The 19,890-nt window shown below is 33.6% G+C and overlaps 1 protein-coding gene across 2 annotated transcripts in view; it reads right to left on the bottom strand.

The window, feature by feature from the left end:
- Positions 1–35: 35 nt before the first annotated feature.
- LOC100874876 (mannan-binding lectin serine protease 2) overlaps positions 36–19,890 on the bottom strand; it is a 40,645-nt gene continuing 20,790 nt past the window's right edge. Inside the window, exons 7-9 of one of the 2 annotated variants that reach the window (XM_003699461.3) lie at positions 6,070–6,252; positions 1,425–1,509; positions 36–587 (exon numbers count right to left, since the gene is read on the bottom strand). In XM_003699461.3, the coding sequence (XP_003699509.1) occupies positions 518–587; positions 1,425–1,509; positions 6,070–6,252 (338 nt within the window). In that variant the 3' untranslated portion in view covers positions 36–517. The remainder of the gene's footprint in view (positions 588–1,424; positions 1,510–6,069; positions 6,253–19,890) is intronic. The other variant, XM_076537148.1, reaches the window with a different exon arrangement.

Below are 19,890 nucleotides of genomic sequence, written 5' to 3' on the forward strand. Positions count from 1 at the left end.
ATTCAACTGAAAGAAAGGGAACATTAAAGACAATATTAAGAAAAACATCCGTTTATTCTTAACTTAGTCACAGTTCGGACGAAATATAGAATATATTATTTCCTTATATTATAATACATTATCGTATGTTGTATACGCGTGTGTCTGTGTACAATGTGTGTATGTGTACGTGTATATGTTTACGCAAAATACGTGGCAGCACTTAAATAGGCGCCTGAGTTACTAAAATATTGACAGCGAATTTCTAAACGAGCGGCGACGAGCGCATTTATAGTCTTTCCTCGAGAGTGCCTCCGTCATTTCCGTTCGTCTCATTTCACTAAAATCCGAACAGACACGAGATTTCGAATGTTCCTTCGCTTGACCGCGTTAAGAGAGCAATGTCTCTCTTTGTTTTTGGAGATTCATTTTTTGTTTCAATTTTTTGGGAGATCATTCTCGTAGAAAAATGCAACGTAGGCCTTCTCGCTGACGCTTTTGCCTGGCACTGTGAACTTGGAGTTGTTGGTAGGGCGAATCACACCTGGGGCACTTCTGCTGAGTTCCGCAATGCCATCTCCTCGCCTTGTTCCATAGATGGAACTTTCCTGCAAATAAAATGTTTTTGTTAATTCGTTTGTAATTATTTTGAAAAGCATACTACAATTTAACCTTAAAATTAGTAGCTTAACTAAAACCAGGATGAATTGAGGTTATAACTATGGTAGTATAGTATTTTTTATATACATTTTTATAGTCTCAGAATCTTAAGTCTGAATAACATTAACCAGATTTTTTAATTACATTTGTAATTAATATTCATGTATTCATAAAATTCAAACTGGAATCTTTAAAGTACATCAAGTGATTCCAACGCTGGCTGTCAGATGTCAGTTAACTACATTTTCTCACAAGTCCTCGCACTTATTCTTCTGATATATACAACTTCTAAACTTTTCTAATCAAACGAAAATATAGTACTAATTCAAGTGTCAATTATATTCTAACCAATTGCACTTAACTATTGAATTATGTTCATTGTTTTTACGCGCGGCAAAAGTCTGACTCATAGCGATCTGTAATGACGCCATGTTTGAATTGCGTGTTAAATTAAAGAGCGCCAATTTGAATTACATTTAACTGAAATGCTTCAAATTAGAATTCTATTGACTTAAATCGAACGAATCCTTGAACTACGCTGATTAGACTTAGATTGAATGTAAATGGCGGCAAATTTGAATTGCATAGAATGACATAACAGTAAATTAGAATGACGTCAAATAAAATGGCGCCAAATTCAAATCGTATCAAACCAAATCTTCTTTTTTTCAAAGAAATTAACTTAACCAGAAGTAAAAAAATAATTTTAATGAAGTAAAAGCGAGTTTCTCTACAATTTGAGAGTATTAAAAGGAACTTTGGACAATGATACGAACTTTACTCACCTCTTTCTGTATTGGAAGATGATGTACACGATGATGGCATTGCCAACGAACAGCAGAGCAATTAGGACGGTGGGTAAGACCACGTCTGTAAGGTCGAAAGCAAAGATTAGAGGAACGTTATCTGACCACGTGCGGATTTTCAGTGAGTGCTATTCGCGGTTTCGCCGTTCACGCCTCCACAAAAGTGGCACAGTGAACTTTGAACACATCGTGAGTTGACTAATCGGTCGAAGTTTGCTGTTCGAGAGATCATTTCCGCGGCTGATTATTATCCCTTGATCTGACTTAATGCTTAAATTTACACTTTGACGACTACACATTTCATAGAAATTTTTATTACGAGATCGATTATAAAATTATGTGAAATTGAATTTTTTTAATCCCTCATAATTTGAGTGCTAATGAAAGTAATATATTTCTGCGTTTTTAATGAACCGTAATTAAAATGTTTATTACGTGATAATTATGTCTACCTTTATATACGATAAGTAGCAGGTAAAAGTAACGTCAGTGGAGTTCAAATTATTTATAAGAACGTAATTGCTTACTCATTAATACTTGATCAATATTTAACGTTAAGTGCTCTATTAAAGCACTTTCGTGCATTTAAATTCGACAATGAATATTTACACGAAAATTTACATCCGTGATTGAATATTTATACAAGAGTTTTCTCACCGGCATAAAAATAAATCCGACATAATTTATTAAATTTGCAATTTAAAGCTGACGTTAATTGAACCGAAACGTAAGTAATTTTATTAACTTTGTATAAGTTCCTTGAAGGTTTCAAGAAATAAATTATTAAAGGAATAATGAATTTACTGTCTGCAGGGTTAATCGTCCCGAATAGACAATGATGTTAATAGCAAAAAAGAAATTGACGTAATTATCTATACAAACAAGGCTTGTTTTATTCCCTAAATAGACTTGAAAACACAATGAATGGTGTCCATTTAAGCGCTGTCAATGTAAACATGTTTGCCAGTGATCGGTGACAAAAAGAACACAGTGAAATCATGTGTTGATTATTGATTGACGAATGCAAATGATCGTTTCGACGAAACGATAGTTGTAATTCTGGATGTGTCAATAAAGTGTGTGGTTATGAATGCTAATATTAACGTGAGGATGCTGAGATATTTGCATATGAGGATCTAGGGATATGGAGACATAGAGATGTGAGAATTTGGGGATTTTGAGAGTTGGGAATTTTTAAATTGGGTGATTTAGGAATTTATGAATAGGGGAATTTGGAAAGTGGGGAATTCGGAATCTGGGGAATTTGAAATTTGGGGAATTTGGAATCTGGGGAATTTGGAATCTAGGGAATCTGGAATCTAGGGAATTTGAAATTTGGGGAATTTGGAATATGGGGAATTCGAAATTTGGGGAATTTGGAATCTAGGGAATCTGGAATCTAGGGGATTTGGTATCTAGGAAATTTGAAATTTGGGGAATTCGGAATCTAGGGTATTTGGAATCTGGGGAATTTGGAATCTAGGGGATTTGGAATCTAGGAAATTTGGGGAATTCGGAATCTAGGGAATTTGGAATCTGGGGAATTTGGAATCTAGGGAATCTGGAATCTAGGGGATTTGGAATCTAGGGAATTTGTAATCTAGGGGATTTGGAATCTAGGAAATTTGAAATTTGGGGAATTCGGAATCTAGGGAATTTGGAATCTAGGGGATTTGGAATATAGGGAATTTGGAATATAGTGAATTTGAAATTTGGGGAATTCGGAATCTGGGGAATTTGGAATCTAGAGAATTTGGCATCTAGGGAATTTGGAATCTAGGGAATTTGGGGAATTTGGAATCTAGTGAATTTGGAGTTTGGGGAATTTGAGATCTAGGGAATTTGAAATTTGGAGAATTTTGGATCTAGGGAATTTGCAAACGATAAAATATTACTTTACCCTTCAAACACTAATGAGTTCATTATTACACACAGTTAACTCGCAATTAAAAAATTTTTTAAATGAAAAATTTTATTTCAACTTATCAATTACGAACGTTCCTTTACTAATTGTTGAAAATTGTAGTACTGCATTTCAAAGTATATTTGCTACATAAAGAAAATAAGCAAAGATACGGACAAACGTAAATAACGATAAGAAATTGCAAAGTCGATTTTCGCAATGCTGTTATCACGGAGCTTAGGCTGTTAATTCGAGCAATACAAACTGCCTCTTGCATTATTTTTTCAGGTACGAATCGTTACATATGTCAACACGTACTGGAGGTTAAGACTCGATTAATTAGTTGTTGAAGTTCAGAAGTTACGTTTGTAGGATTATAAAATGCAAGGTATTTACGCCGATGACAAACGATGTTACGTAACAGGTGGATAAGTACAGTGCAATTTTAAGCGTCCATTATGTAAGAATTACGTTGGCGAAAATTTTCCTCGTTCGAGAATTGTAATATGAGCGTGACACTTTATCGAAAGGGCAGCAGGGATATGATCTAAGAAATGCGAGCTTAGTTTTGTGCGATACGATTCCTGGAAAAAAATCGATGTCGCGGTTCAACTTGATCGTTATGTGACAAAGAAAATGGCGATACTGACACTAATCGTGAGATTTTTAGTGACATTTGACCGTGTTCGTTGAAAGCGTAGATTACGATACTTTTATCGTGCAATGTGGAATTTATTAACATTAATCACACCATCACGTGTTTGACTTTTATAATTCGCGGCTGTCACATTTTTTATGTTTTTTATATTTTTATGTATTGATGTTTCGATTAGTTTCGTTATTTCGATTATTTTAATTACTTCGATTATTTCGATTACTACGATTATTTCGATTACTACGATTATTTCGATTGTTTCGATTATTTCGATTGCTGCGATTACTTCGATTATTTCGATTATTTTGATTATTTCGATTACTTCGACTATTGCGATTACTTCGATTATTTCGACTATTGCGATTACTTCGATTATTTCGATTATTTCGATTATTTCGATTACTTCGATTATTTCGATTACTTCGATTATTTCGATTACTTCGATTACTTCGATTATTTCGATTATTTCGATTACTTCGATTATTTCGATTATTTCGATTATTTCGATTATTTCGATTATTTCGATTACTTCGATTATTTCGATTACTACGATTATTTCGATTATTTCGATTGTTTCGATTATTTCGATTGCTGCGATTACTTCGATTATTTCGATTACTTCGATTATTTCGATTACTTCGATTATTTCGATTATTTCGATTATTTCGACTATTGCGATTACTTCGATTATTTCGACTATTGCGATTACTTCGATTACTTCGATTATTTCGATTATTTCGATTATTTCGATTATTTCGATTATTTCGATTACTTCGATTATTTCGATTATTTCGATTATTTCGATTACTTCGATTATTTCGATTACTTCGATTATTTCGATTATTTCGATTATTTCGATTACTTCGATTACTTCGATTATTTCGATTATTTCGATTATTTCGACTATTGCGATTACTTCGATTACTTCGATAATTTCGATTAATTCAATTACTTCGATTATTTCGATATCTCGATTTCTCGATATTTCGATTTCTTAATAATTCAACAGTTTTTCTATATTTTTCTAACAATGCTGTCCGATTATATCGTTATTTAATCAACATTAATAACCACAACAAAAATCAGTAACAAAAATAATACAAAATAATAACAATAACACAAAATTATTACAATATAATTTGTACTTTTTCCAAGGCCACAAATAATTCTCAATATTATACTACCTGCGCATTTCACGACATCAATATTCTTTATAATTTCGAATGTCTTTTAATAGCAATAAAGAGTGTGCATTCGTCAGTTTCTACAATTTACATCACAAAACAAATACTATTCTATATACAGTAAATAAAAAAAGAATTAAAAAATGCTGACACAAATTTATGCACATACGAATAACACTATAAGTAAAGTGTTAAACACATGTTCGTGCACATGAACATTATAATTTTTTATCACTGTTTGAACATGAAAATTAATGAATTTTACTTTCAAATGAATTTTTTATATTCATGAATTCTAAACAATGATTTGTTAATGGTGTACAATTTCAAATTATTGAATTATTTATATCAGTTTACTTTACCTGCAGATTATAACAAAGTAAAAAATATTTTCATTATTATAAATGAAAATTATAAAAAGAACTCGTGTATTAAATATTTCTTTGTAAACAATTTCAAAAGAACGCTAACAAAATGTCCGCCATTTTTCACCCACTTAACCTCAATTTTCAATAAATTTTCAATTAATTATCACTGAATTTTCAAATATTCTTTCACACATATTCACACATATTAGAACTCCACATATATTTGCTATATATTTAAAGTTTACAAGAATTGTCACTAAAAAATAGCAATAATTGTCACTCAAGAAAAAATAATATTTAAATAAAAAATAAATTGTATTCTACAAAATATGTAATCGTCAAAGTGTAACTCACTTCACAAGAACGAAGCTGATCACTGATTATTAAAATTATAATTTTGAACCTTGAGGGTTAAAACCACCCTTGAGGTTATGGTTTTCATATGAACACTGTTTGAACTGATTAAAAGTAAAATATTAGTGCAAAAAATAATATTCGAGGTTGGTTCACTGACCTACGACGTAGTCTGTTTGCTTCATCATGGCTGATTGCGCCGAATCCATAATGTTCCCGTTGCCAACCGCGTCTGCGTTCTCACCCCGTCCAATTCTGACCCCTGAGCCGACCACGTTGTCACCGGAAAGACTGGACAACTGATTATGTTCGTGTTCTGTCTTCAGGATCACTGCTGACGTGGCTGTGGACATAGTACAAACAATATTAATTTAATGTTGACAATTTTAATTCAATTTTTTTTTATGTAGTGTTTATTGATTTTTTTTATGAGGGTGTGATTATGGTATAAATAATGTATGATAGCACTTCTAGAATTTTAGTGATTTAGAAAATTTCGGAATTTGGGATTTGAAAATTTTAGGGGTGGGTAATTTTGGAAGTTGGGAATTTAGGTGGTGGGGAATTAAGGAGTTGGGAATTTAGGCGGTGGGATATTAAGGAATTGGGGAATTTGGGAAGTGGGAAATTAAGGAATGGGGGGATTTAGCTAGTGGGGAATTTAGATAGTGGGAAATTAGGAAACTGAGGAATTTAGGAAGTGGGAAATTAGGAAACTGAGGAATTTAGGAAGTGGGAAATTAAGGAATTGGGGAATCTGGGAAGTGGGAAATTAAGCAATGGGGGGATTTAGCTAGTGGGGAATTTAGGAAGTGGGAAATTAGGAAACTGAGGAATTTAGGAAGTGGGAAATTAAGGAATTGGGGAATCTGGGAAGTGGGAAATTAAGTAATGGGGGGATTTAGCTAGTGGGGAATTTAGGAAGTGGAAAATTAGGAAGCAGAGGAATTTAGGAAGTGGGAAATTAGGAAACTGAGGAATTTAGGAAATGGGAAATTAGGAAACTGAGGAATTTAGGAAATGGGAAATTAAGGAATTGGGGAATCTGGGAAGTGGGAAATTAAGTAATGGGGGGATTTAGCTAGTGGGAAATTAGGAAACTGAGGAATTTAGGAAGTGGGAAATTAAGGAATTGGGGAATCTGGGAAGTGGGAAATTAAGGAATGGGGGGATTTAGCTAGTGGGGAATTTAGGAAATAGGAAATTTAGAAACTGGGCAATTTAGCTAATGGGGTATTTAGGAAGTAGGAAATTAAGGAATTGAGAAAAATATCAAGTGAAAAATTTAAGAATTTGGAAATTGAAAAATTTAATAACCCAAAAAGGAAATTTGAAAACATCTCCCTTCAGCAAATATAAAATTAGAAACATCATAAAAATCATTTCTTGAAAATTAATTAAGTGAATAATCTATAAGAATGTATAGTACTACTTCCTATCCCCTGCAACTGTACATTCTAACAACAGGCATCGAAGAAACCGAACATAAATCACAATACAAAGGAGAAAGAAGCTTCTGAACAAAAATCTCTAATACAGATTCATCTCCTTGGCCTGGTTCGCTCGAGAACGTTGTAAAAGCAGCAATTTGCAAGGAGCAGCATAAATCCTATACACCTGGATGTTAATCCTCCGAGTCGGCAGAAGAACGCGTCCTCGCATTAAGTCTCAACCAGAAGAAAATCTATACAGGGTCTCTCAGAAATATGAACCCACCCTTATATTTCGTAAACAGCTTTAATTATACAAAAAAATATTTCATGGAAATTGTGAAATATTAAGGGACATTAAGGGAAATTTTCCAAATATCAAGCTTCTATAATTTAAAATTCGGCAAAATCTAAATTTCTCAAATTCAAAATTCCCCAGATTCCAAATTCTCCAGATTTCAAACTCCTCAAATTTCAGATTTCCTAAATTCTAAATTCCCCAAAATTCCAAATTCCCCAAATCCCAAATTCCCCAAATCCCAAATTCCCCAAATCCCAAATTCCCCAAAATTCCAAATTCCCCAAATCCCCCAAATCCCAAATTTCCCAAATCCCAAATTCCCCAAATCCCAAATTCCCCAAATCCCAAATCCCAAATTCCCCAAATCCCAAATTCCCCAAATCCCAAATTCCCCAAATCCCAAATTCCCCAAAATTCCAAATTTCCCAAATCCCAAATTCCCAAAATTCCAAATTCCCCAAATACCAAATTCCCCAAGTTTCTAAACTCCCTAGATCTCCTATTCCTCAAATTCCAAATTCCCCAAATTCCAAAATCCTCAAAATTCAAAAATTCTCCAAATCCCAAATTCCCCAAAATTCCAAATTCCCCAAATCCCAAATTCCCTAAAATCCCAAATTCCCCAAAATCCCAAATTCCCCAAAATCCCAAATTCCCCAAATCCCAAATTTCCACCTTCTCCAATTCCCAAATTCCCCAAATCCCAAATTCCTCAAATCCCAAATTCCCCAAATCCCAAATTTCCTAAATCCCAAATCCCCAAATCCCAAATTCCCCAAATCTCAAATTCCCCAAAATCCCAAATTCCCCAAAATCCCAAATTCCCCAAATCCCAAATTTCCCAAAATTCCAAATTTCCCAAATCCCAAATTCCCCAAAATTCCAAATTCCCCAAATCCCAAATTCCCTAATTCCCCAAAATCCCAAATTCCCCAAAATCCCAAATTCCCCAAAATCCCAAATTCCTAAACTCCCTAGATGTCCTATTTCTCAAATTCCAAATTCCCCAAAATCCCAAATTCCAAAATTCCCCAAATCCCAAATTCCCCAAAATCCCTAGTATCGCAAATTACTTTGTAGACCCAGTACATCGACTGTACCATAAATATATTTTACAATCTCTCTAAGGCGATTCTCGGTATTACGAAGGGAGTGTCGAGGGAGCGGCAGCAGCTCTAAAAACAGAAGAGCCATTGTAGAACGCGGTCTGGGTTAAGTCTTCTCTCGTTGAACGTTTCGACGAATCGCCGTCGTAAAACATCGCGTGGGAAAAAAAGAAACATTTAGTTTCGAGTAATTACCGTGTGCCCAACGGGGAACGCCATTTTGTGTTATTATGCGCGCGCAATTGGCGCGGGGACATTGGAAGGGCCTTTCTTGCGTATTTTGTAATCTACCTAGCATTTTTGTGGCTCGGTAAATGCAGGTTTTATGGAGGGAAAAAATTTTGCGGAGATCGACTGTACGGCTGAGAAGATGGCAGCTCGAGGCTATTGGCCGCTGGCGTCGTATTTCTTGTAAATGACGTAGTAGTTATTTTTTTATTTTGTAAATGGGTCTAGGTTACGCTTCTAAACAACTACAATTAATTGTTTATAATAAATAAATTGTTAACAATGGTTTATAATAAATAATTGTTAATAATAACTGTTATATTGAACAAATTCATATACATGGAAGAATTTAGATAAAATTTTATACATTATCACAGAAAATGTCCCAAAATTCCAAAGTTCGTTCGCAAGATGTAATCAATAAAGTAATCAATTATCGATCAATCATTTTTATAAACATCAATGCAACACAAGTGTGTCTCAATTTCTGTTCGAATTACACGAGGCACGAATTCGCATGCTCTTCAAAATTCATATCTCTTTGATGTTTGTATAAAATGTTTGCGAGTGTACATATTTTTGTCGAGAGTCTGATAACGTATCGGTAACACGATTAGTTGTGCTCACAGAGATGTTAACCTTTCATAAATAAAAATAAGCGATCGTAATACAAAACCATCATTCAATATTGATACTGTAAATTTGAAGAAAATAAAAAGAAATCATTTTCTTCCGATGCGTTTATGTAACGTGTGCAAAACAAGCCGTGGTTATTTGATACGTCAGTATTTATATACCGTGATGCGTTATTGATAAACGAAAAGTTTCGAGAGGATATGGTTGGGGCCGGGGACTAAGATTATTGGGGATTCAAAGTCTTGGGAGTTTGGAGGTTTTGGATTTTTTAAGTTATTTTTGGGGATTTAGGGAGTGAATTGGAATTTTGGGACTTTAGAATTTTGGGACCTAGGGATTTTGGGAGAATACAATTTTGGGACCTAAGGATTTTGGGAGAATCGAATTTTAGGATTATAGAGATTTGGGACCCAGGGATTTTGGGACTATAGAGTTTTGAGACCTATGAATTTTGGGAGAATATAATTTTGGGACCTAAGGATTTTGGGACTATAGAGTTTTGGGACCTAAGAATTTTGGGGCAATAGAATTTTGGGTCTTAGGGATTTTGGGACTATAGAGTTTTGGAACCTAAGAATTTTGGGGCAATAGAATTTTGGGACCTAAGGATTTTGGGACCTAGGGATTTTGGGATCTAAGGATTATGGGAGATTCGAATTTTGGGACTATAGAGATTTGGGACCTAGGGATTTTGAGACTATAGAGTTTTGAAATCTATGAATTTTGGGACCTAAGGATTTTGGGACTATAGAGATTTGGGACCTAGGGATTTTAGGACTATAGAGTTTTAAGATCTAGAGATTTTGGGGCAATAGAATTTTGGAACCTAGGGATTTTGCGACTATAGAGATGGGATCTAGGGATTTTGGGACCTTTAGAATTTTGGGACTTATAGGAGTCTGGGACCTTGTAATTTTGGGACTTACGAATCTTGAGAATGTAGAAATTTGAAAGTTTGGGCCTTTAGATATTTTCCAACTTTCAAACTTCCTAAAAACCATAATATCCCAAAATTTCATAAGTCCCAGAATCCCTAAGCCCAAAATTCTAAATTTCCAAAACCTTAAATCCCCAGAACCTTAAGTCCCCAAATCTCCAAACCAATAAATTTCTCAAAATTCCAAAATCCTTCAGTCTCAAAATTTCCCAAATCCTTCAATCCAAAACCAAAATTCTATAAACCCAAAACTCATAAGTCCCAAAACTAGTGCCATAAATCCATCACTATACTCAACGTCCTTAAATAAATTACCAAACACCATGAAACTTCTTAAATCGTTAAAAAACTTGCACAAAAATAAAAAAATGTCCAACAGTACACCACAACACGTAATTCCAAAACAATATCTATAAAATTACCAACAGCGTTTCTTTATGGTCCCCCACAAGAGATCCGAAGCACTAATTAATTTTTAATGGCGTCACAAGAAACACTTTCTACCCGTCCTTCTCCCGTCACGTTATCCCGTTGAATAAATTCGATGCTCGTTATAAATTCCGGTCGTTTACGCGGTTCGTACAAAGACACATGTTCTTATCAAGCATCCAGCGGAAACCACAAATGTTCGAAGCTGTGACACGATGATAAGAGTTTAATATATTACCTCTCGTAATCGGTGGCCCAAATAGGGAAAGCTACAACGTTTCCACGATAAACATTTTGAGTAACTAATTTTAATGTGGTGTATTTTGTTGAATTTTTATTTTTAACTTTGTTAAATGAATTTTTATTTTTTACTTTGTTAAATGAATTTTTATTTTTTACTTTGTTAAATGCTTTTTTAAATTTTTATTTTTAACTTTGTTAAATGCTTTGTTGAATTTTTATTTTTAACTTTGTTAAATGCTTTGTTGAATTTTTATTTTTAACTTTGTTAAATGCTTTGTTGAATTTTTATTTTTAACTTTGTTAAATGCATTGTTGAATTTTTATTTTTAACTTTGTTAACTGCTTTGTTGAATTTTTATTTTTAATTTTGTTAAATGAATTTTTTAAACTTTAGGTTTAAAATTTTATTTCAGAATTTTTTTGGTAAATTTATTTTTAAGACACTTTTGTGTTGTTATTTTTAGAGAATTATTTTTATATTATTATTTTATTTTTATACTGTATTTTTATGTTGGTCATTTTAGAATGTTATTATATTTGTTTATTATTATATTTATAGGGTGTTATTTTTTTCTGCTATTTTATTTTTCTAATATTATTTTTATAGGGTGTTATTTTTTTTCTGCCATTGTATTTTCCTAATATTATATTTATATTGCCATTTTTCTATTACTGTTTTATTTTTAGATCATTATTTTTAACCTCTTAATTTTAAATTTTATTATTTTTAACCTCTAAATTTTAAATTATTATTTTAATTTTTGTAATGATATTTTTTGAACTACTATTTTATTTTTATACAATTAGTTTAATGCAACTATTTTATAACATTATCTATAATATCTTAATGTGAGTAATTGTCATATTTCACAATTTTCACAACTTCTTCAATAATTCTAAATGCAAATTAAAATTTGGCAATTTAATTAACGAAATTGTAACTTTATATTATGTTTGCACTTGACATATAATGACGTTATGGAATCTGTTAAATTAATTATTTCAATTTGGGCTATTCAATTTCAGGACAATTCCCACGACAGTTGACTCGTTGATCACCGTGATGCCAAAGTGACCCCTCAAATTTTGTATAATTGAATAATTCATAAAGGTGGGCTGTGGACACACGACATTTACAAAATTAGTAGTGACAAAATATAAATTTAAAAATTAGTCCATCAAGGTCATTCATTTATTCATTATTTTTTATAGTACTTTAAAATTTTAATTAAAATTTTTTACCTCGCATAAAATTTTCCCCAAAGTTTAATAAATAAAAATAAATTCCTAGAAATACCATTACTAAAAATATGAAAATTGTTTAATGTAACAATTAATTTAAACAAAAAAATACATTTGCAAAATTATATTTGGAAAATGTGTTCCATTCATAACACAAAATTATCACTAATTAATTAATTATAATAAATTCTCTGTACACCTGCAAATAATATTTATTTAAAATAGTTTCCATAATTAAAATATCCTAACACTTTGATCAAGTCCACCAATTAAAAAAATAATAAACTGAAGCTAAACTATTAAACTTTCTGACCCATCTTAATAGAATTATAACCCAGCTAATTTATCGATAACCGAACTTTCGCGATTGGTTGAACGCAACGAGTGACCCAATTACAGTCATTTTTTCGATGGTCGATATATCGAGACTGTTCTATTTTGATCGTGCTTTATCTCCTAGTTAATTGATACATCGTATGCTAATTTAATAACCACGCAATTAAAATTAAGTACAAATAGTGTCTCACTTATCATTATTTCATTTCAAACTTCATAACTGATATCCTTCGTGAAATATCGATTACTGTTCGATTTGTAGTTGTCAGACAACTATTTGTAAAATTTAAGAATTTCAATTGGTCGAAAAGTGAAATTTTTTGTTATCAAATTTCCCTAGTTAGAAAATTTACCGAGTAACAAATTCTCGATTTCTTAAATTTTCAAAATTCAAAATTCTTCAGATTTCAAATTCTCCAAATGCCAAATTCCCTAGATTCCAAATTCACCGAATACCAAATTCCCTAGATTCCAAATTCTCCAGATGCCAAATTCCCTAGATTCCCAAGTTCCCAAATTTCAAATTCCCCAGATTCCAAATTCCTCAAATCCCAATTTCCCCAAACCCCAAATTCTCCAAATCTCAATTTCCCCAAATCCCAAATTCCCCAAATCTCAAATTCCCCAAATCCCAAATTCTCCAAATCCCAATTTCCCCAAATCTCAATTTTCCCAAATCCCAAATTCCCCAAATCTCAATTTCCCCAAATCCCAATTTCCCCAAATCCCAAATTCCCCAAATCCCAAATTCCCCAAATCCCAAATTCCCCAAATCCCAAATTCTCCAAATCCCAATTTCCCCAAATCTCATTTTTCCCAAATCCCAAATTCCCCAAATCTCAATTTCCCCAAATCTCAAATTCCCCAAATCCCAATTTCCCCAAATCCCAAATTCCCCAAATCCCAATTTCCCCAAATCCCAAATTCCCCAACTCCCAAATTCCCCAACTCCCAAATTCCCCAAATCTCAAATTCCCCAAATTCCAATTCCCCAAATCTCAATTTCCCTAAATCCCAAATTCCCCAAATCCCAATTTCTCCAAATCCCAACTTCCCCAAATCCCAAATTCCCCAAATCCCAAATTCCCCAAATCCCAATTTCCCCAAATCCCAATTTCCCCAAATCCCAACTTCCCCAAATCCCAAATTCCCCAAATCCCAACTTCCCCAAATCCCAAATTCCCCAACTCCCAACTTCCCCAAATCCCAACTTCCCCAAATACCATCTTCCCCAAATTCCCTCCTACCTCTCGCAAATCACACAGAAAATACGTAACAAAGAGTAATTTCTCAAACGAATAATTTAACGTACCAGAACTCCGACGAATTTCCACGAGTAAAGAAGAGTACAGAACACGGATTAGAGTGTATTATATTAGGAGGTTTTAACACGGTGAACAGTCCTGTTTGAGCCACTTGAACGAACTGAAACGGGTGCGTTTCGAGTGCAGCGAGAAGGGTCTCTCTTGCGGTGATCGTTCAATCAAGCCTCAATTGCCGGTAACCCTTTAACTTAATCCTTGAGAGTGACCAACGGTAGAGAGAGGCCACTTGAACAGCTGGATCTTCATTTTCTCCATGCAGAATCGTTTCGGGGAACGAATCGATTACTTGATAATTGAAAATGAGTCAAATGAAAATTACACGCACGTGTAACTCAATTACGAGGAGTCGTAAGTTATTCTTTAAAAGAAAAATGTTGGAACCTAGGAGAAATCTTCTAATAGAAAGTTTTGTAACGAAAATGGAATTTGGAAGAAAACTTCCTGAGAGAAATACAAAAATGTAAACTTGCAGAAACTACGTTTCTCTAAATTGCAACGAATTTGTAGGAGGAAAAGTATACTGGAGTCGGGGTCGATAGAAGCCCGAAGAATTCGCTCCACCGTGGTTATCGGGGTTGCCCATATCCGTCGCGTCAACCCCCTCGACTACAAGAAAGGCACGTTCTATCGATCGTTGTGAAAGACGCAAAAAAGAGGCTGAATCGTTGGGACGCAATACAGAAACGTCAATCTTGAAGCTCGAGAATAGACGGATTTTGTGATCGAAAGAGCGCTCGAGATTGCGTCACTCCCGAGGGATGTTTAATTTTAGCGTTCCTTGGCGGATGGAACAAACAGGAAAACGAAATGGAGAAGCTATAAATCTACGCCTTGTGTTTGTTCTACCAAGTGCTCCTTCTACAGGAAAAATTCAAAGTATTAGGACCTTGCAACATGTCCTATGGACCATATGTACTGCAGACAAACCAGGAGCTGGCGCATAGGAGGCGGAGCCAGGAGAACCATGGCCCCGATTGGTCAGAATAGATAAATGGCCTTACACGTATTTTCGGTATTGGTTCCGTCGCTAAAAATTCATACAGAACATGTCATTTAAGATGTTACGTTCTGTCAGAGATGCCAACACATCTAAATGAAGACCGTCGATCTTTCAACGTGTTAGACCTTGCTACATGTCCTGTGGACCATACTGCAGTCGAACCAGAGCCGGCGTAGGCTGACCCAGTAGGACTATCCCAATTGGTCAGAATAGAAAAATGGCGTCACACGTATTTTCGCCGGTATTGCTCGCGCACAATTGAGTGAAAGAACAAGGACAGGCAAACGTTTCGAGTAGTCACTATGGAACGTCACATGGGACTGTTCTACGGTGGGCGTCCCTTAAACCTGGCTCCACGCGCCAGGAACTGGGTTGTCTACAGTACATACCGTAGTCGAGCCAGGAATTGGCGCGCGGTGGCTGACGCAGGTTTGGAAGGACCAATTGGTCAGAAGAGAAATACCTCACACTTTCGGTATTGGAAATTAGGCGAAAATGACAGGCAAATAGTACGAATTACTTCTGTATATAATTATTCTTATAAAGACATTACTTCTGTAATGATTACTTCTGTAATTATTATTCTATTACCTTTTTCTAGCAATTCAATAAAATCGTACGATAATAAATCAAATTATGTGCCATTACATCTTAATACATTCGTTTCATTTTAATAATCGTATGTCATTTGCTTAAAATCTGAACGCTATTTGTAGCGACATTTAATGACCGATCGACCTTGAGTGAATGCAAAAAAATGTGTAGTTTTCTAAACACGAGATACTTGTATACGTAGTTGCATAAAAATCAGCAATTTAAAACTATATCACCACTTGTTATATTGCAACGCTTTATATCACCACTTGTTATATTGCAACGCTTTATATCACCACTTGTTATATTGCAACGCTTTATATCGCCACGTGTTATATTGCAACGCTTTATATCATCATTTGTTATATTGCAACGCTTTATATCACCACGTGTTATATTGCAACGCTTTATATATCACCACTTGTTATATTGCAACGCTTTATATCACCACTCGTTACATTGCAACGCTTTATATCACCATTTGTTATATTGCAATTTTCAAGTTTTTTTAAGATTGCAAGGTTATCAAATTCTAATATTTCAAAGGTCCAAATTTCCAAAATTCAAGAATCAAAAATTTCAAAATTCAAAAGGTTTCAAAATCTCAAAATTCCAAAACTCAAAATCCCCAAATACCCAAATCCCAAAATCTCAAAATTCCAAAACTCAAAATCCCCAAATACCCAAATCCCAAAATCTCAAAATTCCAAAACCACAAATTTCCAAAATCCCAAAACCACCTACTATATCAAGGAATAAGTATCCTCTCGTTATATTGCCATAAACCGTTCGCCGCACTCTGCATCCCCAAATTATCCACAACATCAATCATTTTGATTCTCTGAAGCCCACAACATCAACAAGCACCGTATCGATCCGCCCCAGCTCAGACGCATCTACCGAGTCAAATTTATAAATTCGAAGAAGACCTATTATTACTTAACTCGCGTTTAATAACCCAGTATACATCCCTCGTATAAATAACTGTGCTTGTTAATTCAACGTCTGTACTTTGAACGGTAACGATTCCGTTATTTCCGCAGAAAGAGATGTTCCAGTAACTGGAAGACAGTAGTCGAAGAAATCGAGGTCCCTGGATCCAGATGCGGATCGAAAATCGACCACTTCCCATGTGAGACGTTGCATCGGTCACGTAAACGTGTTTGAAGAAAGAGATCGATGAGTAGAAAGCAAAGAATGCAAGGTCGACCATGTTTGCAAAAGGAAATTCATGAAAATCATCAATGGTATAGGGAAACAATGTTTGAACTTCTATTTTGTTCGTAGAGAATCTTGAAAACAATGTTCTGTAGAGATATTTGGTTATAAATGTCACTGAATGTAATTCATAGGGAATTCGGATGAAATTACAATGTAATTCTTGTGTTATTAACATCTTGTTACTTGTTAGTTTCTTTTTTGAGGTACTAGTGAATTGTTGGTTACAATAGTATCATTTATCATTTGTAATTATGCTTACTGTCAGAGAATGTGGATTGTTTTCAGAAATAATTTTAGTAGAAAAAATTGTATGTATATATTTATTAACAGCTAGGTTAATAAATTAAATATCTGTCATATGTATAAAATTGTTCAATTTAATTTATTAAATAAATTCAAGTTTGACTAGCATAATTTAATTTATTAAATAAATTTAAGTTTGACTAATATAATTTAATTTATTAAATAAATTCAAATATTACAAGTATAATTTAATTTATCAAAAAAATTCAAATATTAACTAGTATAATTTAATTTATTAAATAAATTCAAGTTTGACTAACATAATTTAATTTATTAAATAAATTCAAATATTACAAGTATAATTTAATTTATCAAAAAAATTCAAATATTAACTAGTATAATTTAATTTATTAAATATATTCAAGTTTGACTAACATAATTTAATTTATTAAATATATTCAAATATTACAAATATAATTTAATTTATCAAATAAATTCAAATATTAACTAGTATAATTTAATTTATTAAATAAATTCAAGTTTAGCTACTAATATAAATAATGTTCACAATTGTAAATAATTTTCATCCCCAAAAAATTAAACACTATTAAACAATTTCCACAAATATAAAATCACCTAACCTAACCTTCACATCCTAAAAAACACACCAGTCACATATAAAATACATATACACAACCCCCACAAAAAATCCCTAGCAAACACCAAACACAGTGTACACCATAACTCACATGTTCCCTATATGGCCGCAAAAAGAGCAACAAAATCTCTCTAGAAACGTAATTCGAACCAATTATATTAAGCACGCGTCAATAATGTATCACGAATGAGACTCGTGGCAGTAACCAGAAGGCAAGGGGTCAATATGTACCAGAGGAACCCCTCCGTTTTTCCTGATCTATTCTAGAAATAGTACATTCTTTTTCTATAAACACGTGCTCAGTGACGCAACGATGTTTAAAAGAAATACAGTTTGTTTCGAACGAGTGTACACGATTCCTCGTGACAGACTTGATTATATATCTTGCATGCCGCATAAATAATTTGATTAATATGACCGTTTCATAGATGGCCTCTGACGTATTGTAAAGCAATATCAAGTTTGTCGTCTCAAATATTTATCGCCTTTTTTCTTGTTATTTTAAAATGACTGTCACGTATTTTTTTTCGTCGCATGTTTGCTTGAATGAGGACTGGACTGTTTACATGGTTACATAATTATTTAAAATTATTAATTAGTGTGTCTACATGATTGGATAATTATAAATTATTGTAAACTTATTTAACCATAAATAAGTATATAATTATGTAGACTCGATCTTGATGAACAGAATTATTATAATAATTATAGAGATATTTGTGTTGATAAATAAAAATTGATGACAAAATTCAAGCCATCTGAACTGTTATCAAATTTTCCTCATATATTATACATGTACAATTTCCCGCTTGTCATTTATTTAAGTACAGTAATATATTTCTTATACCTTGAGAAAAATGTGAAATATATTTTACCGAATAAAATTGGTAAAAAAATTGAATCGAAGCGAGCACTCACTTATCAGGCTCCTGAAGGTATCGGTGAATATTCGTATCATGATGAATAATCGGCAAGAAGCTTCTGGTTGGTCCTCCGTGGACACCGAAAACCCGACGTTTGTTGCCGTACACGCGTTATGTCAGCTCCTGCACGCCACCATAACGCGTTCCTGCACGACACTTGTTTTAAACGAACAGCTCCTGCTTCCTCCACGAACTATACTACTACTATATCATCAGTGGGCTCGCGTGAAAACCGTTCGCTAAAGTCTCTCCCCAAAGCTCTCTTTCTTTGTCTCTCCCCGTCTTTCCGCTTGCGAAAAGCTTCGCCACACGAGACTCGCGTTGCCCGCTTTCTTATGAAATTTACTTCACTCTTTGATCTCTTTGATGACACATTACTGGAATTGCGATTTTAGCAGATTCCGTTAACATCAAAGGGAATCTCGAACGGATGAATTACTAGTTCGGGTTTATCTGGAATTGCAAGGTTTTTTAAGAATAATTTTGTTGGAGGATAATTAGTTTATTGGGATTGATAGGATTTGCGAAAGGATTACCTGAGTCACTGCACACTAATTTCAGTTTCATCTTTAGGACTTTTTATAACTTAATCTTCTAAACAATATTTGCTGGAACACATTGACATTTTTCATAGGCTATCCGTCTTCTTAATATCACTGACTTCTAAAAGATTTGTTAGTACTTTCAATTTTTAATACTTTCAATTTTGAGTATTATTCATCTCTTCAAAATTGCGAATTTATTTCGATGTCCGTTTGAAGTTTTAAATCTTCGAGAGTTTAGCGCCAAAATATTCCAAACCAAGATGGCGGAAACGTTCGCGCCAAAATACCTTCTAATTCCTAAAATGTTGTTCCGCTCCTCAAAACTGTGAATTTGTCAATAAATTCACGTGCAATGACCCCTTAAGTCACAGCATGCTATTTATTTTCTTACACCTTGAAGTTTTTTCGAAAAATCCACATCTAAGGACCTCCTAACCTCCTAATATAATCTACTGCAAAATTATAAACCTGTTAAATAAAGGTTCAACGAACTCAATCTACGAATTCAGATAAAATAAGAGATAAACTTACAATCTTAATAGACATCCAAAGAATCAGCAAATAATTATGTAAGTGTAAGTGAA

This window comes from Megachile rotundata, chromosome 11 (assembly GCF_050947335.1).
Source record: "Megachile rotundata isolate GNS110a chromosome 11, iyMegRotu1, whole genome shotgun sequence".
Classification (NCBI taxonomy): Eukaryota; Metazoa; Arthropoda; class Insecta; order Hymenoptera; family Megachilidae; genus Megachile; species Megachile rotundata.